A 24526-nucleotide genomic window follows, 5' to 3' on the forward strand; every position below is an offset into this window, starting at 1 on the left:
TTATTTATTTATTTATTTATTTACTTATTTATTTATTTATTTATTTATTTATTTATTTATTTATTTATTTATTTATTTATTTATTTATTTATTTATTTATTTATTTATTTATTTATTTATTTATTTATTTATTTATTTATTTATTTATTTATTTATTTATTTATTTATTTATTTATTTATTTATTTATTTATTTATTTATTTATTTATTTATTTATTTATTTATTTATTTATTTATTTATTTATTTATTTATTTATTTATTTATTTATTTATTTATTTATTTATTTATTTATTTATTTATTTATTTATTTATTTATTTATTTATTTATTTATTTATTTATTTATTTATTTATTTATTTATTTATTTATTTATTTATTTATTTATTTATTTATTTATTTATTTATTTATTTATTTATTTATTTATTTATTTATTTATTTATTTATTTATTTATTTATTTATTTATTTATTCATTTATTTATTTATTTATTTATTTATTTCCTATTTTATGTGAATTATTCATTAATTTATTTACATATTTATTTATTTATTAATTTATGTGTTTCTTTATTTATTTATTATTTTATAATTTTGTATTTTATTATTTTATTATTTTATTATTTTACTATTTTACTATTTTACTATTTTACTATTTTACTATTTTACTATTTTACTATTTTATTATTTTTTTATTTTATTATTTTATTACTTTTACTTTTTTTATTATATTATTTATTTATTTATTTATTATTTTATTTTATTTTTTTATATTTATTTATTTAATTATTTTTTATTAAATTAATTATTTTATTTATTTGTTCATTTATTTACTTATTTATTTATTTATTTACTTTTTATTTACTTTTTTATTTATTTATTTACTTATTTTTTTATATATTTAAATATTTATTTATTTATTTTTTATTTTATTTATTTTTTTATGAGTTTATATTATTTATTGTGGCCACAAGCCTCTGTTCGTGAGTAAAAGCCAGTAAATACTGGTTTTAACTGCCTGTTGATTCGAAACGGTTAACAGAATCCCTTAACAGTAGACTGAGAACAGCGACCAAACTCGCACATCGTCCTTGCATGGGGAACTCCAAGCAAGCAACAGTAGACATGTGGGAATAGGTGCACAGGGGAAGATGGAATACACTGTAAATCGGAACGAACGAATCGCGAAGAACGAAACGCTGTGAATCAGAATCAGGAGGGGAAAATCACCCCAGTTGAAACGGACCTATTCCCATTCCCACATTGTCCTTCGTCGTGGCAACAGAAGGGGAACATGGGAACACTGGTAATCGGGACCTTGCGGGACGGTACGAACGAATCAGGAGGGGTAAATCATCCCAGTGGATAAAATGGACCAAACCATTTGGCACAGGCACACTTTGAATCGAATCGCGAAATGGTCCGGATTCAGTTTCAAATTTGCATGGCATAGCGGCGGACGTAGAGCGGGAACAAAGCGCAAATTTCGGAAATCATTAATAAGGAAGCATACGTTTGAATTATTCGCGGCGCGCGATTGTGGGTCTCGAAAGTGAATGCACTTGGCACCTCCGCACCCAAAATCGGATTCTCGAACGGATTCTGATTTATCGCCGGCCGGTCTTTCATTGTGCGTATCTGTGCCAACCAGAATGTGGGCGTGTCCGCCTCCGCCCCCGCCGCGCCACAGAGTAAAGTGTCGCGAAGTGAAGTGCGAGAATGCCCGCCCTCGATTTCCGCAAGAGTGCTGTGAAATCCTGTGAGCTACGATTGTGAGTGCAATGTGTCTTTTGTAAATCAAGGAAAATCACATTTTAAATTGCTGCGCATTAGAACGGATACAGATACAGATACAAAGGCAGGGCCACAAGGAGGCAGCCAGGCAAGATCGAAAGTCAAACGCCGTCAAACGTTGATTGCGTCGTCGGCGTCGTCGACTACCAACGAAGCGTGGGAAATGAAAAGAACGGAGGACGACGTGAAGGATTTGACTGATGTGAATGGAGTGAAAGATGTGACCTGGCCGGGGTCCCACCCCTTCCCTCTGAGGCTGGCACGTGCTATTGTCTGCCCCCATCTATTTCAATTTGATTATATTGAAGAGCATATGATGTAATATATGGAAATGTAATCTGATTAGAGGCTGGCTAAGCTGAGCCCCACCCTGGAATCGTGCTGCTTCATGGATTTAAAAACTCATTAATGTGCAAAGACGTTAGTCCTCGCATCTTTGGTATCATTAGACGGGCAGGCAGAAGGTGGAAAACCAGAGCTGTATGGGTGGAGTCAGCCAGGCTGCTGGCAAATCAATAGTCGTCGAGGTGTTGAAACAGGTGCCAGTATTGGCCAAGAAACTGGATAGCTGTTCCAAAAAAACTGAAAAAAAACATTGAAAACGCGAAAAGGATTTTGTGCTTGCCAGCGCGCAGAAATTCGGCAATAGTATCAAGTATCACGAGGTGAAATATCAACAATTCTCAGGCATTTCTCTAGAAATTCAGATATCAAGTGTGTGAAAGAAGAGAACACTTTACTTCAAATAAAGACAGTTTTAGTACAGTTTGAATGACAAGTGCAAAGAAGTGGGAGAGCCAGGTGCCTCAGTATTTCAGAAAGTCATCAATATCCTCGTATTATTTCGGATTAAAAAACCACAAAATAAAGAATTTATAAACGGCCTTCAATCTTTAGGTTTGGAATTTGTGGCTTGTGATAGTATATTTTTTTTAACTTATGTTTTGGTGGGTAGAGAATATTGCACAGTCTATAAATTTGTATTGTTGTGTTTCATTGAGTAAATAAATGGCTTAGTATCTCAGTTCGGTCGAAAAAGCAGCTTAAAATTTGGCACACGGTGGCAAGTTTAATTATTTAAACAAATTTATTTACTTACACATGCAAAGAAATTTGTTCAAATTATATTTATATTTTCTGAAGGATTTTTAACGCCCCAATTGCACTTCAATTAGCCTAGCAAAAACAAAAAGAAACCGAAGCATAAGCGGATAAAGTGCCATAGTTATTCCCAGGAAGCGGTGGGGAAATTGAGAAAGGATCCCGACGTTTAACCTAGCAGCTGTAAATATATTTTGCAGATAGTTTCCTAAGCAGCTTTGCATTAAATGTATCTAAAAGATTTCGCATAGTTCACCACTCAGCTTAGCCTGTGCACCTCCGTTAGAATTATTGGTTGAGTAATCTTGCCCACTGCTCATATATTTCATTTCTATCCCGTGGAATATATTGTGATTTATACATACTCAATCCTCTTCGAAAGCATTATGATTTTTTGTCCGCTAAACTATAAACCATCATTGTGTGCAGCCAAATATATATGTGAAATGAATAAATAAAGTTATTTCAGTAGAAAAGTATTGCTGTTCGCCAACATGATTACTTGCATTTGCCCCTAATCTCCGTCTGTCCGTTGGTGAATTAGGGAAATCTCGCAAGTTAATGGGACTTGGTAGAAAAATAAATATCAATTTGTTGCTTAGCTACCCTAATTACACGATGGCAAGCATCGCAGGACATCCTTCTAATCTGGCCGTGTTATGGAGTGCAATAATGCATTAGGAGTTCCCATTTTTTGCAATTTGGGGACTTCGATTCGGCAGCTCGGGAAACTCTGAGCCGGATAAATGGGGCTCTGGCATTCATTTAGAGGAGTCGACACAGTTTTGTGGGCCAAACGACTATTTGGCCAACAAAAAATAACGAGCAAGCCATTAAAAATTTGCCAAACTCAGCAGAAGTGGAGGAACTAGAACTAATGGAGGGCGCAAAGGGAAGAGCACTGGGCTGGGGTCATGCAATTCATTAATTTATTGACTTATAATCAAGCCAGGCCGAAACTTACGCCCAGAGCCAGAGCCGGATAAATATCCATTTATCACATAAATAGAATGCTAACAGCAGTGAATCCTGCTGGTTTTCTCCTTGCTGCTCTCCACGCTCCTCGGACCAGACTTATATTTTGTTTTTTTTTTTTCCTTTTTGCCGTTCTAGCCTGGCTGCTGCGGTTGGCCTGCCAAATAAAGCAAGAAATAAGTTAAAACATACGTTCTGTGCGGTCTGACTCGGTGGAATAGAAGAAATCCTGGCCAACTGGCGGAGCAGCCCAGTCACGTCCGCACCACCACAACTACTGCTCCTCCGGCACAGTGCGGTATGCAAATTCAACCGAGAAGACTTCATAAAAGCAATGCAAATAATTAAATAACAACGCGGAGCAAACAGCACGCAGCAGCATGACATGCTACTTGAGTCGGCGAAACTTGGATTAACTAGCTGTGCGAAATAAATACGAAATACGAAATACGAAATACCAAGCACCAAACCAAATACGAAATCTGAACGTTAATCCCAAACCAATCCCAGCTCCGTTCCGCCCAGGTGCGACATCCGACAGTTGCCGATGCCCTCGCCCAGCGGAATGTCCTGGCGGCAGAGGGAGCGCGGCGCAGGAGGAACTCCAGGTGGACGAGGGGCAGGCATCCTGGCCGGGAGCGGGAGGAGTCCGGGAACTGCCAGCATACTGCTGGCGTTTCTGGCAGCTGTCAGCTTTCGTGGCATGCGAGCGCGTAAGTGTAAACTTCTTTTACTTGGGGTGATGCCGACACGACATTCCGGGCTACACTTCTACGCACGGATTTTGTGGAAAGTTTTGGGTGAATTTTGTTCTAGGATGAAACATCTATTAAGTACTTAGAAATAAATAAGTAAAAACATTGTATAAGTTTTATAATATAATAATAATAAGAGCATTTAATAGATAGCTATCTGATCATGCGTTTTTGACTTATGCTTTTCATGCTTCCAAATAAATTTGTTTTGTTTTCAAGGAAGTAATTGTAGTCAGATTCCAACTTCGAGGCCAATCATAGGGCCGTTAGCACTTTAACACCCCAAATCGATGTTATGAAACATCTGAATACCCGCCGTTAGGCAACCAATTGTGCAACTAGCAACTAGTCCGAATCGCTTGATCCCGTTGGCTTTCGCGTCCGCGGGAAAATCGCTTACAGGAACGCCCTGGAGAACTTTTGTTTACCATGGGAGTCCGTTCCAAATCCCAGATACTGAGCACTGAGCACCGAACACCGAATCCCTGCACCCCTGTCCAACTTTTGGCTACGTGCTCAGCTCCATTCCGAACTGCTAAGTTGGGTTGGGATGGGTCGAGTTGAGTTCCAAGTTTCATGGCTCTGCTGCTCCGTGTGGCGCTAAGCTTTTGTTTTTGCATGCATAGTTAATTCAATTTCGCACATTTTTGCGCAAGTGTCGAGTGAAGCGTTTGCCAAATTTAATTTACATGATGAGATTTGCTTGGCTGCATTGTCGTTGGCAACTCGTTGGCACGATTTTTATAAGCTTGTCGAGTTAATTTAATCGTGCAGTGCAAATTTTCATTTAGTCGAGCTCACACACGCGCTCCCATGATTGTCAGACACCTGTCACGCGAAAGGAAATCTCGCATTCGTATTCGCTTTCGGTGCCAGCAACTCATTACGCATACGCAGCGTGTGAAGATTTTGACTCCGCTCTGCTCGCTCTTGATGTTTGCCTCGCTTTTTGCTTAGTTTATGAAAATGCCTGGCATATTTTCTAGGCCGTCCTAATTGGAAGGGGTCGGCTAACTCGTCTCTGTTTCTGTTTCTGAGTCTCGAGTTGATTAAATTTCTTGCGTGCATGGGGTGGGGGTTGTCCGTTCAACAGGTCGGATGCGTGATGGAACTCCTTTCCCCTGTGAAATTACAACTGGTCCGGGACATCGTCTGTGCAAATAGCTTTTATCAAATTGTCTAATTCATGGCTTGGTTTTACCTTGATTTTCGAAGAATTTTGCCGAGCATCGGATTGAATAAATTACCAGAGTTTTCTATTTCAGCCTGACAGAGTGTTTGCCTCAAATTGATTGGACTTCCGAGGAAATCCTTTAATATTTCAGGCTCACTTATCTATTCAGGCACCAAACATTCAGACACCAAACATTCAGACACCAAACAGTATTTCAGCCAAATGTTCACTGATCAAACCTCTTCGGGCGGCACTTTTCAAGGCGTCTCGAGTTCCTGTGTCCGAGTAATTGTTAAATAGTATAATCATTTTTTTTGCGCTTATCTCCTCCTGCTGCCGCTTCTAATCAATCTCAGTTGAACTGCTGGCAATGCGAAGGCAATATCATTAACAACACATGACCCATTCTCCGCATCCGGGCTCATATGTGATATAATTAAATTGGGGCCAGCAAAAACGCGCAGGACCACCCACTCACACGCACACACACACACACACACTCAGATGCGAAATTTGTGGTAAACAATGGGACAAAGCGAGAACAGAAATAAGTAGACACTCAAATAACACTTAGGCCATCAATCAGCGCACTAGCCAAGGTCAAAAGCCCAGCCACGCCCATGTCCATCTGCGTTAATTATGCCACGACCATACCGCATACAAAACAGCAGCGGGTGAATCAACTATGTTTTATATAAGAGATACAAGTATTTACCATAGGACGCGGCTCCCAAGACAAATGGCGGTCAAATGTCACGTTTAATTTATTTATGGCCAAAACACATAACCGTTGGTGTTGCGGAGAGGGGAGAGGGCGGAGAAAAATAAAAAGGCACTCGCCCGATGGGCGGTGGACGGAGCGAGAGGGGCGTGGCACAAGGGCCGAGCTTTAATTAAATAACTGCGCTAAGTTGAGCCAAAGAGTTGGCGTCGCTAATACAGCCATTAGCTAAATTCGCTGAGAGCCCATAAATTTCACGGTCCAACTCAGGAATCACAAAATAATTCCCGAACCCAGTACTCCCTTGAAGAAATTCCGGTTTAGCCCATTTGGAGCATTGGAGGCGATACTTCAGACAAATAAATAGCTGCTGGCTGTAATTAATTAACTCTGGATTGTCGTCCTGCCTCAGTTTTCATATGCACGCCATATGTTTGCCCCACCGACATTTACGGCTGGTACAAGGGTTTTAAACAAGCCAACAGTTTATGAAACATAATAGAATACATAGGGGAAGGCCATTTATTGTCCAGCTTAGTCACAATAAACCAGATCTAACTTCGGTTAAAAAAAAAACACATTCATTGGCGTACAAATACAAAAAAATTGCATCGAGTGTCAGTAATGGCAGTTCAAGGCTTAATTACATTATATATTTAATGCTTCTTCAATTACGAAGATCCGACAGTATCCTCTTTTGCTCGTTTCGATAGTAATACACCCTTTAACACCCCCACTTAATTCGAATATTTACCGAGACAATAAATTCGGTTTTGAACAAGTGGGGCAACCCCCTATACTATACTCTATGTACATACATACTAGTCTCGTAATGGCCACACACGAGGATGTTTGGGCCACGTTTTCGCATCAAGTCAGTAATGAGCCCCCGGCATAAGTATTAGGCCTACTCGACTGTCCCCCGTTTAATGTTGTTATGTACTTGCTTATTCATGTGTGCAAATTATGAGCAATAACAATGCGAAGGAAACAATCGTCAATCAGGAGACGCGGAGGCGTAGTGCTGTGAAAATCCGAGGAGGTGGCGGTGGAAAACGCTTTAAAGCAATCAAAGCCAGTCGAGTGCTAAATGGGCGCGCCCTGCCACGCCCCATCGCCCATCGCCCCGCCCCCACGCTCTCCATTTAAGCCGTGTAATTGCTGTGTGCGAGAGCTGAATACCGCAAAAAGCCGAGGCGGCCCACTGTCGTCCAAGTGAACGATGCGACGCGCCGCCATTTGGCTTAAACAAAAAATGAAACATAAGGTAGTATAAGGTATATGAAAGAAGGATTGATATGCGACACACTGGTTCACTGCAAATTCTGAGGAACTAAGTTAGTACTTTCCGCGTATGTAACCTCTTCAAACGTGTGTCAATCATCGTACATTAGTAATTATTCGTGGAAAATCAAGTATATGGAACTTACAGATAAGAAACATTCATAAAATGCTAGACTTCTTGTGACGTACTGAACCTATAAGATCGCCGTCGTCAATCCATCAGTGGCTGCACCCTTGTCAAAAGAGCGCTGTTATCGTGACAACATGGCCAAGATGCCAAGATGCTGAGGTGCCAAGATCACGGCCGACCCAAGATGGCCAGTAGGAGTTAAAGGGTAGCCACAACAAAACGTGCAACCATTGATAAAATGTGCGACGGCTGCTGATGTAGGTCGGATCCGGACGGGTTGTGCCGGATTGGGTATGAGTATGGGTATGGGATGTGGGATATGCACAAGCTGGAATTTATGATTCCATTTTTACTTCTCTGCTCGTTCTTGCAAACAGCCTCCGGCCATGTGAAGAGTTTCTTTGGGAATGCGGACGGTGAAACTGTGTGGGGAATGCAAATGGTTGTGGCTTGTGAATTTCCCTCGCAACAATGAGAAATGCTTTCCCTCGGCCGGAACCCCCCCGACTACGACCATGCTAACTGTCTGTCGCCAGGCACATGAAATCAGATGGTTCCATAAAAATGAAATGATTTTAAATGATGACATGTTCAATGGAATTATAAACCACATATGCATTATATGTATTAAGATAAAGATGACTCATTAAATACTTTAATGGGCTGGAATAGTTGGTTAGATACGTTGAAACATAACTAGAATGTTATCTAATCTTGATATATTTTTTACCAGCATACTTGCTCTCTTTTCTCGCTGTGTACCTTCCAGTGAGTGCGTGTGACAGCCATTTGAACAGTTCGATTATGCATGTTTTGAGCTGAGCCTGGAGCGACATAAGGGGGAATTGGGGAGTTGCTAATATTTGCTGAATGCTGCGGACCAATAAATGACAAGTTATGCCCTCTAATTAATGCGCCTCGACATGCGACATGCGACACGCGTGTGCGGCTTCTGGACGAGTGATTCTGGAATGGTCTAATGGCCGTCTCTTCTGGGTCTTGACCAAGTCCGCTCATCCCAACTCAGCCGCTCTTGGCTTAATTTCGGCACATAAATACCAATGGGGCACACCTCGGAGGCGCCTTCGCAAGGAAGCCGGGGGAGGATCCTGGTGCGGAGCCAGTTTTTGTGGCCACACCACATTTTTCAACTGTCAGACTACCACAAAGCCAGTGACACTTTCGACTGCTCGCTGGAAGATGGAGCAGAAGGGGTTATCTGGAGGCGCTTTGGGCGTGAATACATACATGGAAATTAAAATGACGTTAGGTCAGGCAAGCGTAAGAAGGCACGGGTTCCATTTTTTTTTTTCACAATTAATTTTATGAAGGAAACCGTGACATTTTATCTTTAACGGACACTAGCTCCGAGCTTCGAAAAGTACAGATCCCTTACAGTTTATAACAATAAATCAAATGCGATTAAAATCTGTGTCAAATCTGTGAAGTCTAACAAGCAACTTACATACATACATAAGTTAGCCAATCAAAGTATAAATATGGCATCGGCATTGCACTCGATTTATTATATATATGGAGAGTTTCAGCTTTGTTTCAAAATCTTCCAAAATGCTTGTTCAAACTTTTAAATAATTTCTGTACCTAACGCCACCTCTGGGCAAAAACAAAAGTTACCATATTTTTAAATATTGAATATATACACAATTTCATTATCATTCTATTGAATAAAATTATATTATATTATTATTAAAATCTATTGATTTCTATTAAACGATTAAAAGGTCATAGTCTTAAAAAAAAAGATTATTTGTTGTTCCTAATACTAAAATACTTTAAATCAGATACTACTAGTGCTGCAAACAGTGTTTAACCCACAAGACACAGCCATGTGTTTCGATAAAAGATATCGCCAATTAATTGGTACCGAATCTGATCTAGCTCGTTAAACTTGTCGGCCATTTAGCTTAAAAAATCTCGACTAAAGTGAAGGTGGACAATAATAAAAGACCTTATTAATATAACTAATTGTAATATAGTGATTATTCGGTACTAAGAACCAACATAAAGCGGGTTCACACATTTCAGCTTGACAAACCTAAACCCTAAAGAACTGGATAATTACCAGGAGCTAACCACGTGGCATTGCAAGCGTCTTTTTTTTTTTTTTGTTTGAGGTTATTGCGTTTAAACCAAAAGCAAGTTATTAACTCCTATCCTAGGTACTACTGGTTTTAAATTAAGCAGTCTAATCTTTGCTTTTAATACAAGTGTAGCTAACTTTTTCGACACTGCTTCCTGTACAATTCTGATCTGATAAAGTTCGAGAACGGAACCACTCAGAATGGCCGATATACCTAATGCGGTGGGAATTGGCCAGCAAAATGATTGCGGGTTGATACGGACGTGCCGCATGCTCCATTTAAAGCCAACGGAGCTTATCAGTCAGCTGCTGCCAAACACCCAAGTTTTGCAAAAACTACGCTATCTCTCCGTGGGGAGCATGTCGCAAGCGGCTCTGGAGGAGGTCTTTACAAACTGCAGGCAGCTTGAGAGCCTACTTCTGTGCGACACGATGGGTACCGGCACCACTTACGACATTCGGAGCATTAGGCTCTGCCAGATGTTGAAGGTGCTGCTGATGCCCCTGAATGTGGGAACGCCACTGGCCGTCTGCTCCCTGGTGAACCTCACCCATCTCACGCTTCAGCGCCACAAACTCAGTCAAGGAATGGAGTGGATGCCCACCGTTCTGGCCATCATCCATACCAAGCGGTTCGATCTCCAAGGACTCACCTTTGATGGTTCCGGGCTGGCCGCTCCCATGAATCTTTCCCACCTTCAGCTGGCTCAATGCACAGCCCTCACCGACCTGAGATTGAGCAACTGCTATCTGGCTGAAACGGACAGCCCGCCAGTGCCCTTCTCCTGCCAACGGCTCAGCTTCCGGCGATGCATAATAGGCAAATCGTTTGGTTACATGCATCCGCTTCTGAGGAAACTGGATCTGTTTAACTGTCAGATATTGTTTGAAACTCCCATGCTACGCCGCCTCCTGAACTTAAGAAGGCATCAGCCCATCGAAGGACCACTCCTGCTCACCTTTAGCCAGTCCCTCAGACTGCGATCTGAGCTGACGAAGTGGTCCCAGGAGGACGTGAGTGCAAGCAGCCGGTGGCTGCAAGTCAAGGAAGTGGATCCTCACCAGGCGACTACATGGCACCAGCCATGTCGCACGCTTTCCATGAAGTTTGGCCGCGCCGTAAGTTATATACCCGATCTCAATCTCCCAGAGGAGAGTATCCCGAGTGCCGCTGATGTACTCAGTTCTCTGGATTCTTTATAAAGAGTTAGATTCGCCTAGTAAAGGAACAAGCCTTAGCTATTTGGCCATCACTTGATGTACAATATACGGTGTTCCTTAGTCAACTTTTGACAAATCACCACCTAAAGTGGGTCTATGTGGTCTTTCTCTAATAAAATCCGAATATCAATAAAATGTGGGACTGTTTGTCATTGTATTTCAACCAATATGTATATTCAAAAGGGATTCTGAATTGCAACTTTCAAAAGGAATTTCGCAATTTAATTGTGAATTCCTGAGGAAAGCACTTAAAACGCCCCTCCTCCCTTCAGATAACGCATTTCTTTACTCCCACAATTTAATGAATACAAATCCCACGTAAAATACCTCCAGCCGACAGATGCCCCCATTCACTTCGAGTGGCACACAACATATAAAACATATCAGATCTAAGCTCGAAAGGCTTTGCCCTGTTTGCTTTAGGATCGCCATTTTTCCAGGCGGATGAGTTTTTTTATCAGCGAGCACATAAATTACGAAAAATGTGCTTGCCAAAAACAAGAGGTGAAGTGAAATTTATGTGTACCGCATGTAATTAATAATAAAAGAAATCGCGCAAACGAATTAAATGGTTCTGTGTGTGTTTAACTTGCTTGTTAGCCCGTCCAGAACGGCGCTTAATTAGACCAATTCCCCGCCCCCCGTCAACCCAGTGAGTGGGTTTGTATGTTTGGGCTAACTTAATTGGGTCCGAGCAGCAGTGCAGCGGCTAATAAGGTTAACCAATCCCAGCAGCAATCTTAACCAGCAGGCTTGGGTGTTACCCGGGTGGGGGATGTCCAATCGGACAGGTGGTGTGGACAGGTGGACAGGTGATGGCACAAAGCAAAGATCGTAAATGGTATTGATGGGCTGCGGAGTTTGGTTCGAGATTGCTTCGCTATCTTTGCTTTCCATTTAAAAGTAGCAATCAGTCATTTCTTAAATTGAATGTCGCCGAACGGTAGGAAAAATCAAACTTTTTGAAATAAATGGAAATAGAATAAGTTTGAATTCGAAATGGGAAAACATAAGATTGGCTAATCAAAAAATCACGTTTCTTTGGCTCTTCCAATATTTTGTATTGACTTAATTTCCAAAGTAAGACCTTTATTCAATTAAATGTCATGTATAATATGTCATAAAATATGATTTTATTTATATATTTACAATAAGGAAACAGTTTTAATACTAAACTAAGTGATTTAAAATGGCACGACTCTCGATCTCAGTATAGAAGTTATAACACTAACTGTAACACACACTATAACACTAACACTACATATGTATTTACCAGTCTTGATTACTGCACAATTGCACAATTGTTAAACTTTAAAAACTTTATCAAACGGCCGACAACTGAATTCATAACAAGAGTAGGAGAAATCGTGTTAAACGTTCCGACGTAATCCCTAAAATGTTAAGCCCCGAAACATTTGCTTTTAATTCCTGCACAGTTGCAATGGTTGTTCAGTTTCCAAACGATATAATCCATGCATCATCTCATGGCAGCAGTCCGATTAGACACGCCCCCCGACTGTTGGGTTTGGCCTTTTTCAACTTTGCACTCGAATGAATACGAAATACGAAAATTCACGCGAAATTCCCTGACAGAACCCACGACAAAGATAAAGCCCCCCCCCACCACATCCACCAGCAGCCCCACGCCGAACGACCCCCACTTGAATTATTATGTTATAGCTCCTTGGTGGGGGGGGGGGGTATCCTGCCCCCCACCCCTCTATATACTATAAATGTACTATGTGCTCCGAAGCCGAAAAATTTGCACCAATCATTGCTCAACCATTTGGGCAGAAATTTTAAATTTATTGCCGTAACAATGCGACAGCAAACAATAACATTAACAAAGTAATAATTCAAGACCCCTTAAATGGTTTCAATTATGTGCCCAAAGTGTGTGACGAGTGCCGGATGAACGAAAGGGATATTATGGGTGGTTTGGTGAGGTTCGGTTGGTTTGGATTGGATTGGGTTGGGTTGGGTAGTCAGTGCCATGGCAGAAACCCAAAACCGAAATCAGTTTATGTGGTTTACTGAACAGTTACACTAATTACCGCACAACAAAACTGCGGCTCTCATTTACCGGTGTTGTTCTTGCACTTGTTGTGCCGCCCGTTGCTATTTTTATAAACTTTAGTGTGCAAATAGTTTTTAATTACACAGATATGCTGGCAGCAAGAAAAACAATTGAAAACCTAAACGAGGGTATAACGTTTGAAGCTGCCGGCCGGCCTCCACTGGCTGCATTCGTTGCGGATACCCCGATACCCAGTGATGATGGATTGCGTCCTTTTGTTGAATCAAAACTTGGTATGACAGGCTGAACTAAGTTTAAAGAACAACAGAACAAAACATAGCTTTGAATAAAATGAGAAAATCTCAAATTTTTGAATGGATAACATATCCTTTTCCTTTAATACCATTAAAGTGCCATTAAAGTCTGGAGCTAATAAGGGAAAAACATAGTTTATAACCTTAGACCAACATTAATGAGCATCTCTCTCAATAATTAATGCATTAAATGAGTAATTTTAATATTCTACTTCTTTGTGAGAAACATTAATATGTTTCCAACTGAACGTTGAATTAGCAGTGTGGCATACATAACTTTAGCTAGCCATAATCGAGTTCAAACTTACGCCCAATCCTATGCATGCAGTGGTCCATGTCCGCAAGTTTGCAGGAAAATTAAGTTACTTAAAGCCAACTCCAGCGGCTACTTAGGCGGAGGAACTGCCTGCAGCTGTGCTGCTCGCAAGTGGAAAGTGCAAAGTGGAAAACTATTTTTGCAAATTGTTCTCGGGCGAAGCGTTTAATAAAAATGTAAACTTGAGTGCAACTCCACTGCAGTCTCTGCTGACTTTATGCTTGTATTTGGCATAATATTATTTACATAATAAATACTCATTTGTTGTTTGTTGTGCTGCGCGTAAATTTGCCGCCCGAGGCGCGACACTGGAACGGGGCGGCGTCTCCCGAAAGTAGGCAATCCACGGATGGAGGTGGAGGTGGGAGTAGAATGTGGTCATACCGAGCCAGCAAGGTGAAAGCAAAATTTGTGAACAGTCGGACCAAGACCAGACCACAGCCCAACAGCTGAACCACCAGATGGAGCAGGACTACGGCCACCGCATGGGTGGCGGAGCTCAGGAGCTGGTCCTGCAGAAAGGCCAACTGTTCCACCCACTGGAGCCACATGCCCAGCGCGTCCTCGCACCACCATGGGCAGACCGGGTGACCTCTTGCCCCAGATCCATTCTGGAAAGGGGGTCTCCTTCTGCGTCAGAAGCATGTTCTGAGATTCCTGCTCCAAGCCACAAGACTACTGCGAGCTAAGAGGATGACAGTCCTGGCAGTGATAACAAACGGCGCACGCCAGGCTGAGTAATCGGTCCGGTCTGCCCTTAGTCTGTGGCACATCCTGGAAAGATGGCTGTGCTACTAGGCGTCGTAAGAGGTCCTTTTCCGGGCACAGCTGTCGTTTCGGGAATTTCATTTCGTAATGCGCTCCTGTCTTATTAACATACATATTTTACCATCATAGTAGGAGAACTGGTTTAGAAGAATTGTATTTAAACGAATTTTTTTAAATGTGTAATTTGTAGCTAAGCGGAGTCCATATCATCTGATGGCATAACTGCTTTTGATGGGCGTTTCTCTACACAGATAACCATCAAAATATATCTCAAATTGAATTTAGTTTTTATAATTTCTCCTTTCATAATTACGACCCGAGTATCATTCCCCAGAGGAGTGCAGCTGGGGGGAAAATGAGAATTTCACACGAAATTATAAATAAATTGATAAATTGTTTTGCACCTTGCTAAAAAGAAAATACAACTTTCAAACCCCCATACACTTGACCTAAATGCATTCGAACAGATGCCCTGAGCAAATAAATTTGCATTTTCCATGACATATTGCAATATGCTGCTGGAAAATGTATATTTTCTAAAATATATCGCAATTTGTCAATTAATACACAAAAGGCTTGCCTAATGCGCTTAATTTGATGATAGGCGGCGAACAAACAGATTCCGTTGGGTTATATACAAAATAATTTGCTTTGGCTTGGAGTCCACTATTACATAATAAAAATGCTTTAAATGAAGTTAGTAAATGTATTTTAGTAAATTTTAAACTTCAATTCTTTATATAGCGCTCGAAAAAATACTCAGCTGGTGGAATAAGAGTTTTCGACTTAATTAAGTATATGTATATCAATTAGGGATCTTAACTTTTTTAACTGAAACATCTTTGGAATATTGAGGTGCTATTATACACCGAGGAAGCTTCAAGGTAAATTTTTTGTATGTATTTATGTTCTTAAGGTGCAGTCTTTAACTTGATATATTCCAATTCGATAAGAAGTCCATTAAAATGCAGATAACTTAGGCAAAGGGAATTAATTTGGTATTAATTCCGCAAAAACTTTCCACATAACTAACTGACAGCTGCATTTCGATTGTTTGTCAGCTTGTCAAAAGACTGAAATAATTATTTGTCCGGAAAAACTTCGATAAAGTTTGCCAACTGATGGGCCCATCATTCTTGACCTATTTTGCAGCGCTAGCAGCCACGGCCACTCCGATGGAGAACGCCTCGCTAATTGCCTCGCCTGCGACGGGGACAAGCACAATGGGATCGGCAGGATCTCCTGTCCTGATGCTGGGCGATGACCAACAGCAGCAGGAGTACGACACAACCGTGGTGGATTCGTGGAGCGACAGGCCGGACACTGCGACGCTAACAAAGGGTTTCTCGATTCCCTCGTACTTGCCACCCTTTCCGGAATTCATACCAGCCGATTTGCCTCACATGCTGCGGAATGCCTCCTCCGGAGCAGCTCCTCCCGCGGACATCGGCCCGTCCGGCAGTCCGATGCCATCTAAGCCCAACGAGCAGTCCCGTCTCCACGCCTACGACAGCGAACAAAAGGCCCAGCAGCTGCGGCGAGAGAAGGAGCTGGCCAAGGAACGGGAGCTCCTGCCACGCCGCCAGCTCAGCCTGCCCCCGCTGAACGCCACCGTCCAAGCTGGCCAACATGCCTATCTGCCGTGCAAGGTAAGTGAAGGATTGGGAATGGGGATGGGTTCGGAGGCCATATGGGAACAATGTGGAGCCATTCAGTTGAGTGAGGAGGCTACTTTGTAATGGGGTTTCTAAGCCACACAATTGTAAATCTTGTTGGTGACGCGAAATGCAGAATAATGAATGAACTTATTGGTGAGGGCGCAAGCCTACTTCCAAACTCCTTTGTCCATTACAAGCAACATACAAATAATATCCATGATAATTCGCACCTGCAGCTCAACCAGCACTCGGGAAAACCGCTCTCCTGGGTTCGGTTGCGGGATGAACATATCATTGCGGTGGATCACACAACCTTTATCAACGATGCCCGGTTCGCATCGCTGCTCCAGTCGACCACCTTGACGACACTTGTATCCGGAGGGGCCCTGTCCACAACTGCGACGCCCGTCGCTGCCCTGGGCAACTCCTTCGCCCACGCTGTTCCTGGGGGTCAGGAGAGGGGCAACAGCAGCAGCCTCAGCTGGACGCTGCAAATCAAGTATGTGAATCTGGAGGACGCCGGCTGGTACGAGTGCCAGCTGGCAACGGAGCCCAAAATGAGCGCCAAGGTGCAGCTGTTTGTGATAAGTAAGTGAGACGACTACTGCTGGCCGACATATACTTATACACCGCAAGAAAAAATATGACTAGGTCAAATAGATGGCATTTTTAATGGTGAAAAATTCTATGTTGGGATACAAATTTGAGTTATAAAATTAATAAGTAAGATATTTTGAGGTCCTAATAAAGTATTTCTGTATGAATAGGATAGTCTTCAATCTGAATCTTATATTTTCAGCACTTGAATCTAGTCGCAGTTACGAAAGATAGCTTTAAACTTAGCCCCCAACCCATTGTAACCTTTTTCAAAATGTAATGCTGCAAATTTCAACTAAAGCTCAATAGAAATCCCTTTACATTTGGCTCTAAGATTTTCCCGCGCAAGCCGCGATAATATCTTTTATATATTATTTCGCGTTGAGCACCAATATCCTACTTATTCTTTTTTCCACCCACAGCACCCCGAACCGAGCTAATCGGCGATCGGCAGCGCTTTGTGAAGGCCGGCAGCAGGGTGGAGCTGCACTGCATCGTACGTGGCACCCTGGAGGCCCCCAAGTATATCTTCTGGTACCGTGGCGACCAACAAGTGACTGCCGAAAACGAGGCCAGCGGCGCCCAGAGCGGATGGTACACGCAAATCGACCGGAATATCTTCGGCAGCACCGAGCACAATCGGAACACGGTAAGCGAATTGAGCAGATTGGGCAGAGCCGGAGTTCTCAAGCGGATATCTCACAATATCGATTTTACAGATTGGTTCCCTGGTCATTCCTCTGGTGCGCAAGATTCACTCCGGCAACTACACGTGTGAGCCGGAAAACAGTGCGGCAGCTTCTATGCAGTTGCACGTCCTGAGCGGTAGGTGACACTAATTATTACTCCAACCGGTCTAGGTTTTGGACCGGTCTGGATCTGGAAATGGTTTTGGGAAGAGTTATTATAACTGAAAACATATGAAGTTCAGCTAAAATTAAACAGGACATACAATTTATTTCCATACCAGTTACACCTTGTTGGGTAACCGATCATATACATTCCCAATCGGATAACTAGGTCAGTGGATCTGGTCTATCCGTCGGCCTATATGTCCAAGTGTCTAATACAAGAGAGAACGCTGATTCGTGATACCTGTTAGTAACAGGCTGTTACTCAGCTAGCCGCAGGTAGACATACAGCTGCGGTTAAAATAATAGCACTACTGCAGGTGGAAAGTTGATTTGCTAAAAAAAATTATTAAATGTTTATTTTTTTTAAGTCAGATTGCATGAATATTAAGTACCATATGTTGGCTCTCTGAGCAAGAAATTTTTACTCTCTCAATGTAACGGTTCTTTTTGTTTTTGGGCACTTGCTGCAAAAGCGCGCGAAATGAGGTGGTAACAAAAATAGCACTGACCACGTATTTGTTGAATAAAATGAATAGGAGTGATTGCTTTGGGATTTTTTTCGACTAATTTTGAAAAAAGGAGTTGTATTAAAGGTTTTAATTGAATTTTTTCCAAACGAAGACCAAAAATTCTGTAGTTATGGGTCGCGGAAAGCATTGTACCGTCGAAAAAAGAAATTTGATTAAAAACATGATCTCTGAAGGTAAAACCTACGCTGAAAGTGGTCGAATTGTCGGTTGTTCAAACAAAATGATCCACAATGCACTGCTGTTTGTCGAAAAGGACGAAACACGTGGAAGAAAGCCCTCAATGTCCAACGTGGAGATCAAGCGCTTGGTTCGGCAAAGCAAGAAGGAGCCTTTTAAGCCGGCGACGGAACTGAAGAAGGAGCTTCAGATAGCTGCAAGCGTGGAAACAGTTCGCAAACGCTTAAGACAAAACCACCTTATTGCGTGCAGTCCCAGAAAAGTCCCGCTTTTGACTGTTAAGCATGTGGCAATGTACACAAGGACTCGCCTGAGGAGAAGTGGCGCAACGTTTTGTGGTCAGATGAGAGCAAAATTGTGTTGTTTGGTGGGAAAGGCTCTCGGACTTATGTTCGGCGTCCACCACAAACTGAATATAATCCTCGCTTCACCTTTAAGGCGGTAAAGCACGGGGGATCAAACATCATGGTATGGGCGTGCTTTTCATACTATGGAGTAGGTCCGATCCATTGGATTCAAGGCATCATGGATCAGCACATTTACACAGATCTCCTGGAAAATGTGATGCTGCCATATGCCGAGGATGATATGCCGTTGGCTTGGACATTTCAACAGGATAACGACCCAAAACACACGAGCCAGAAAGCTAGAAAGTGGTTTGAGCAGAAATCGATCCGAGTAATGCAATGGTCTGCTCAGTCACCCGACTTGAATCCAATCGAAAACGGACGTGAAAAAAAAGGTTTCTGAAGCCAAACCCAATAATAACGAGGATCTTTGGGGTGTTGTCAAGGATTAATGGACCAAAATTCCTCAAAAACGGTGCCAGGACTTAGTGGACTCCATGCCAAGGCGATGCGCAGTTGTCATTGCCAACAAAGGTCACGCAACCAAATATTAAGATTCTTTAAACAGAGTTCTTAAGATATGATCCATTTGTTGAATCCTTTTTTTATTTTTTTACTTAGTTTTGGCAAACTACGAGAAACAGTGCTATTTTTGTTACCGCCTAAATTTGAAGGTTTTTTTGTTTTACTAATCATTTTTAAAGTATCCATTTAATCTGTTACTAATTTTGTTATTTCGATTGAAAATCATTGTAGTATTTAAGTTTAGTAAGTAAAATGATGAAAAAGTGTCAGAAAATAGAGAAACGCTGGGACAAACACGAAATGTGCTTATGGTGCTATTATTGTTACCGCAACTGTACATGTCGGCTGATCGCCTTATAATACACGAAGAAAAAATATACGAATAGACAGCCATGGCCAAATCGACTTTGATGGTGATCCTAGCATATTACATACTTTTCAAGAAATGTAGAATACCCATTTGCTCGACTATTAACTGGTGTATATACTCACCATGAAGAATCTATAGATAATAGGATTATAATGGATTTAATAGATTAATAGATTATGAATAATTAAATATATCTTATTTCAGGGGAATATTCTGCCTCCGCCATAAAGTCGACTGCTGCTAGGCCCCACAGACTGGGTCACGGGTACACTAGTCTACACCAGTGGCTAATCTTTCTTTTGGTGGCCCTGAACAAGACATGATTACTCCTTGGAGTCCTGGGAGAAGTCCCACCATGAGGAGCGCTGGAATTATCATATGGTCGGGTGTTTTGTCTAAGACATTAGTTTAACCTCTAGGTAAAATGCACTCAAGCGATTACATTGTTTATTCTGCTGATACTTCTTTAAGTCAGAGCCGAACTTTCCGGCAAAAACCAAAAACTTTTTTATACAAATTCTAGACATAACAATGTTTCCTTTACTCTAGTAATAGACCTAGTTCACTAAGTATTATAATAAGGAACTAATTCTGACAACCGGTTATTTGTTATTTGCGTAAAAAAAGCCAGAGACGTATTGTTTTTAAATATTTGCAGATTTGATTTATTTGTAGGATTTCTTAAAATGTATTTATTAACATGTTTATTAAGAAATTCTGTTCGTCATTTGAAATTGCACTAAAACCACATATTAATTTTCCCATTAAATTGTAAAAAGAACAATACTTGAAATGTGAACTATATTAGCAAAAAGTATTTCAACTTTTAAAGATGTAAAGCAACTGATACTACTTAATAAAGAACTAATTGTTAAAATATTTTCCTCTTTCATGTTTATTTCTGTTCAACCTAAAAGGTCTCATCCTTTCTGCAGAACTTTAGTTTTATTGTCAAGCCTCCCACTTTAATTTACATATTTCATGGTCCTACTAATGCTCATTTGTAGCCTTTTAGACTGAGCCTCTAAGTTCTCTTACCTTTTTCAAGCTAAGCTCCTTAACACCAATCCTCACTTATTTAAATGAGATACTCACTCCATGAAGCAACCCATGCAGCTCTGTTAATTTTTTGCCGGAAAATTATGTGTATATTTTAAAATGCAAATAGGAGAACTTGTCATAACTCGTGGGAAGGTGGACGGTGGAAGGGGGGGGGGGGGTCATGAAGACTTAGGGGATGAAGGCACACGCAAATAAAAAACCAAGAAAAGAGGAGCAATTGAGAAAAACTACCATTGTCTTGGCCATTGTTTCGCCTTGGCCATTGTTTTATGGCCTGCCCAACTATAATTTTGTGCGATTTTTCTGATTGCCGCGCACTTTACGCTGCTCATTTATCAAGCCGCCACTGACCAGAAAAGAGAGCCTCAGCAACCGTGGCCAAGATGCGGCGAAAGTTTTATGGCCAAGTTTGAATCCCCCTGCCAAAGCTGGCCCACATTCCAGGTTCGCACACCTTGGACTCCTCCTCTCCTCCTCTCCATCGCCATCACCCTCGTCCTGCCCCATCGGCCACTCAACAGACTATTTACAACTGGACAGATGGCGTGAGAAAGCCAGGAGAAGCTGCGGAGCTGTGGAGCTGAGGAGCTATGGATCTGCTGAACTGTGAAGCTGGGAAAAGGATAGGCGGCGGAGGAGACTGGGCTAATCACTTTTTGATTTATTCGCCATGGCCGCCGCATCCTGAAACTTTTCCCCACAGTTCATATTTTTCTTTCCACTCTGTGGCTGTCCCGCATTTTTCCTGCAGTTTTCCCTGTTGCTTCTGCGGTGTCGCCACCGCCAGCTGGGGGATATTGACAGCGGCGGATCGGGAGTCTGCGGGGGATTAGCTCTCGCGAATATTGAAAAATTCCGCGGCTGGCAATTCGAATGCCTTGCGGCAAACTGTCAACAATTTCTTAAAGTTCATTCCGCTCAGCCAACTGATTATGGCCCAATCCCCAATGGTTGTGCTGTATCAAAGAGATTGGCGCATTTTAATAATTCACATGGCAAACTGCTGAAATATAAATTTCGCCCGCACACGCGACGCCAAAAGGGATTTCCTTCGGATGCGCTTTAAGGACACCCTCGCCTTATATCGGCAATTCACTTCGCCGTGGGCACTGGCTTCGGATCTCGGGTCCTGGCCCAATGATTCCTGTTTGAGCAAGTGGTTAAAGTTTGCACGTTGACTTTTAAATTATTTTGTGTGAGGCCTCTGAAAACTTTCGGAAAATACTTAATGAAGCGGCCTAAAGCCGGTATATCACTGAAGTGAAATAAACTGAACCAGCGTAATTCAAATAAATGAATACTAAAACATAGCTTTTAACTCTTCTATTGTGCAACGAAGTGATACGTTTTCCTGTAGTTTAAAGAAGTCACCTTCTAGATGATACATGGACTTAAAAACATTGTGGCACTTTTTAAACAACTTCTAAAACAGTAAAGAAGATTTTACTTTTAGAAAATAATTTAACAACGAAAATTATTTCTGTTTCTTACATCTAGCTCAAATGCAATACAATGAGCCTGACTACTGCATACCCTGCGCAGTTTTAAGGAGCTTCAAGATGTGATTCTATTCAAAATCTTGACATTTGAAGTTAAATAACCTAAAATCTAAGTACATATTTGGACATTCAAAGCTAAAGTTGCCAACGAGGTCATATCGTTTTGTTTCAGTGTAAGCATAAATCGCAAAAGGCATTCTTCAACTTGGTCCGCATTTATGTGCACCGCGCAAACTTTGATTTAAAGTTCTTTGACCATCTTCCCAGCTGCGGCAAAGGCCAATAACTTGTCAGCCGCCTTACTGCCTTTTGCCAGTTTCATGAAAAATATATTTAGGTAGGTCATTTCCAGAACCTGTTGATAACCGGGAACAGTTAAGTAGGTGCGTAGTGCGCAGGACCGTCGAATTTGAATTTTTCTTAGCGCGAAATCAAAACTGTTCTCATTAAACAGCCGGTTTTACAATTTGTGGCAAGATAGAAGATAGATAGATAGATAGATTTTTATATAAACTAGCAACTTTTACAATCAATATCAATATATATAATAAATTATTTTCCATTTAAAAATTAATTTAAAAATGCTCTTCGACACTAGTCCCAAAATATATCTCACTTTTGAATGGATTTGTAAATACCAAAACATTCATTGGCGTGTTACGGCTTCGGGTTTTTGATTTTGATATAATTAACTTTTTATTTCTCATAAATATGCACATTTGCGTTGCAGAATTTGTTTGGGTTTTGGATATAGTATATGTAATTGAATTTTGTAACCCCAAATGCGCTTAACATAGAACTAAACGAAGTTCTTTTTACAGAATGTATTCGTGCATCGATTGCATTTTATTTTTTACTTTTATAATAATCATTTAAAAAATATCGGTTTATTTTTAAATAAATCTCGTCTTATAAATTAGAATTTAGTTTCGATTTGAAATACTTGGAATGCACAAAAATATTTTGTCACCTTTGTGGTCGGTTTTCAAATACATTTTAATTTCATATACCCTTGCAGTGATTATTAAAGTACATTAAGTTAGTATAGTTTTTATTGAAATTTCATACATTTTTTGTCCAAATGAAAGGTTCAGTAAAACATGGTTCTGAGTTTGGGACGTATCGGACTTATACTTCATAAAATTATCTGATTTCGTTGCAAGGGTATATACTCCTCGGCCTGCCGAAGTCATTCTTTTGTTATAATTTTAAAGCCATTAGGGTATCGTGTAATTTTAATTGGTTATTCTCTATGCGTATTCGAACTTTACACGCTCTTGGTTTTGCCATTCTTGCATTCAAAAGGTGTTTAAAATGGTTGCAGTAATTAAAAATATATAAGTGAGCTATAAATTTTTCATTACTCATTAGTTCATGGTTTGTAAATATAACTTTAATAATTGAATAATTGGACCATTTGTTTTACCGCTGTTGTGGCTCTCTAATGGATACAGTATATATATATATATATAACGTTTCTTGTTCCGCACGGTTTCCAGGTAAGTATATGAATATCTAAACTAACTTTGCTCATTTACACTGCCGTCTAATCATAAATCGTATGCCATAATCTGATGTAACAAATTGTTAATCGTAAGGTTAAGTTTAAAGTTACTTGTTTAAAACGCTTTACAAATGTGGCTCGCCTTGCTTTCGTTGCCATGTCTAGGCTCGTTACAGTTTTGTATATATAAACATAGTATATATAGACTATAATGATATACACTGACATTCTCACTAATTGAAATCAGTTAACATTTTGTGTATGGTTATTAACTCTGAAACGCGATAACTATGGATTGTTATTGCCTTGCTAAGCAAATTCGTTAGGTTTATTTGTTTCTAAAGTGTTCCGACATATATAACATGACCTATATATCTATGTGTGTGTTTTGTTATGTAGAGCTAACGTAACAACTTGGCCCCCAATATATTGAAGTGTAAGCTTTGTGGATTCTGGTCTGTATGTACATAGCATTAAGCAACGATCCCTTCTTCTTAGTGCACCGCGTCTATATCTCGTTGGGCTCGCGATATTTTCAGTTTGTCCTTGGGCGTCTTATCTTCCCCCGACTCCAGGGCAAACATCTTCATCTTCTCCTTGAACGACAGCTTTTCGGGCACCGCATCTCCAGCCCGTTGTTGCTGTTGCTGCTGCTGTTTCTCCGCCAGTCGACGCGTACGAGGATCTCTGCGTAAACGGATGAAATCTATTAGTGAAATGTTTTAAGACGTCCAAAC

The 24526-nt window shown here is 40.8% G+C and overlaps 3 protein-coding genes and 1 pseudogene across 10 annotated transcripts in view, besides 1 other annotated feature; 3 read left to right on the forward strand and 1 right to left on the reverse strand.

Annotated features, from left to right (window-relative positions):
* Positions 1 to 1388: 1388 nt before the first annotated feature.
* dpr16 (defective proboscis extension response 16) lies at positions 1389 to 20602 on the forward strand. 2 transcript variants are annotated; one of them, NM_001300240.1, is made up of 7 exons: positions 1389 to 1767; positions 4004 to 4578; positions 15819 to 16315; positions 16561 to 16912; positions 17344 to 17570; positions 17641 to 17746; positions 19929 to 20602. In NM_001300240.1, exons 2-7 carry the CDS (start codon positions 4413 to 4415, stop codon positions 20045 to 20047), a joined length of 1467 nt encoding a protein of 488 aa, NP_001287169.1. In that variant the 5' UTR covers positions 1389 to 1767; positions 4004 to 4412; the 3' UTR covers positions 20048 to 20602. The 2 variants fall into 2 exon arrangements, with proteins under 2 accessions (NP_001287169.1, NP_001036677.1); NM_001043212.3 differs by lacking the exons at positions 1389 to 1767; positions 4004 to 4578 and having other exon boundaries at positions 15707 to 16315.
* CG12590 (uncharacterized protein) lies at positions 10093 to 11382 on the forward strand. The gene has a single exon (NM_141256.2). The coding sequence runs from the start codon at positions 10232 to 10234 to the stop codon at positions 11231 to 11233; it is 1002 nt and encodes a 333-aa protein (NP_649513.1). The 5' UTR covers positions 10093 to 10231; the 3' UTR covers positions 11234 to 11382.
* CR46401 lies at positions 14303 to 14587 on the forward strand (annotated as a pseudogene).
* Positions 18059 to 19691: a mobile genetic element.
* Positions 20485 to 24526, reverse strand: part of cno (canoe) — a 47453-nt gene continuing 43411 nt past the window's right edge. For 5 of the 7 annotated variants that reach the window (NM_001275343.1, NM_001275344.1, NM_079508.4 and 2 more), the window contains one exon: positions 24083 to 24476. In NM_001275343.1, coding sequence (NP_001262272.1) covers positions 24284 to 24476 — 193 coding nt within the window. In that variant the 3' untranslated portion in view covers positions 24083 to 24283. Of the gene's footprint in view, positions 24477 to 24526 lie in introns of all 7 variants that reach the window. The other 2 variants (NM_001316565.1, NM_169025.3) reach the window with 2 other exon arrangements.

This window comes from Drosophila melanogaster, chromosome 3R (assembly GCF_000001215.4).
Source record: "Drosophila melanogaster chromosome 3R".
Classification (NCBI taxonomy): Eukaryota; Metazoa; Arthropoda; class Insecta; order Diptera; family Drosophilidae; genus Drosophila; species Drosophila melanogaster.

What these genes read in the sequence shown, in the direction of transcription:
- CG12590 (NM_141256.2), top strand. Translation starts at nt 10,232, where the DNA reads ATGGCCGATATACCTAATGCGGTGGGAATTGGCCAGCAAAATGATTGC.
- dpr16 (NM_001300240.1), top strand. Translation starts at nt 4,413, where the DNA reads ATGCCCTCGCCCAGCGGAATGTCCTGGCGGCAGAGGGAGCGCGGCGCA. An exon ending in ATGCCTATCTGCCGTGCAAG is followed by an intron (nt 16,316 to 16,560) that starts GTAAGTGAAGGA and finishes TCGCACCTGCAG; the next exon opens with CTCAACCAGCACTCGGGAAA. An exon ending in GGTGCAGCTGTTTGTGATAA is followed by an intron (nt 16,913 to 17,343) that starts GTAAGTGAGACG and finishes TTCCACCCACAG; the next exon opens with CACCCCGAACCGAGCTAATC.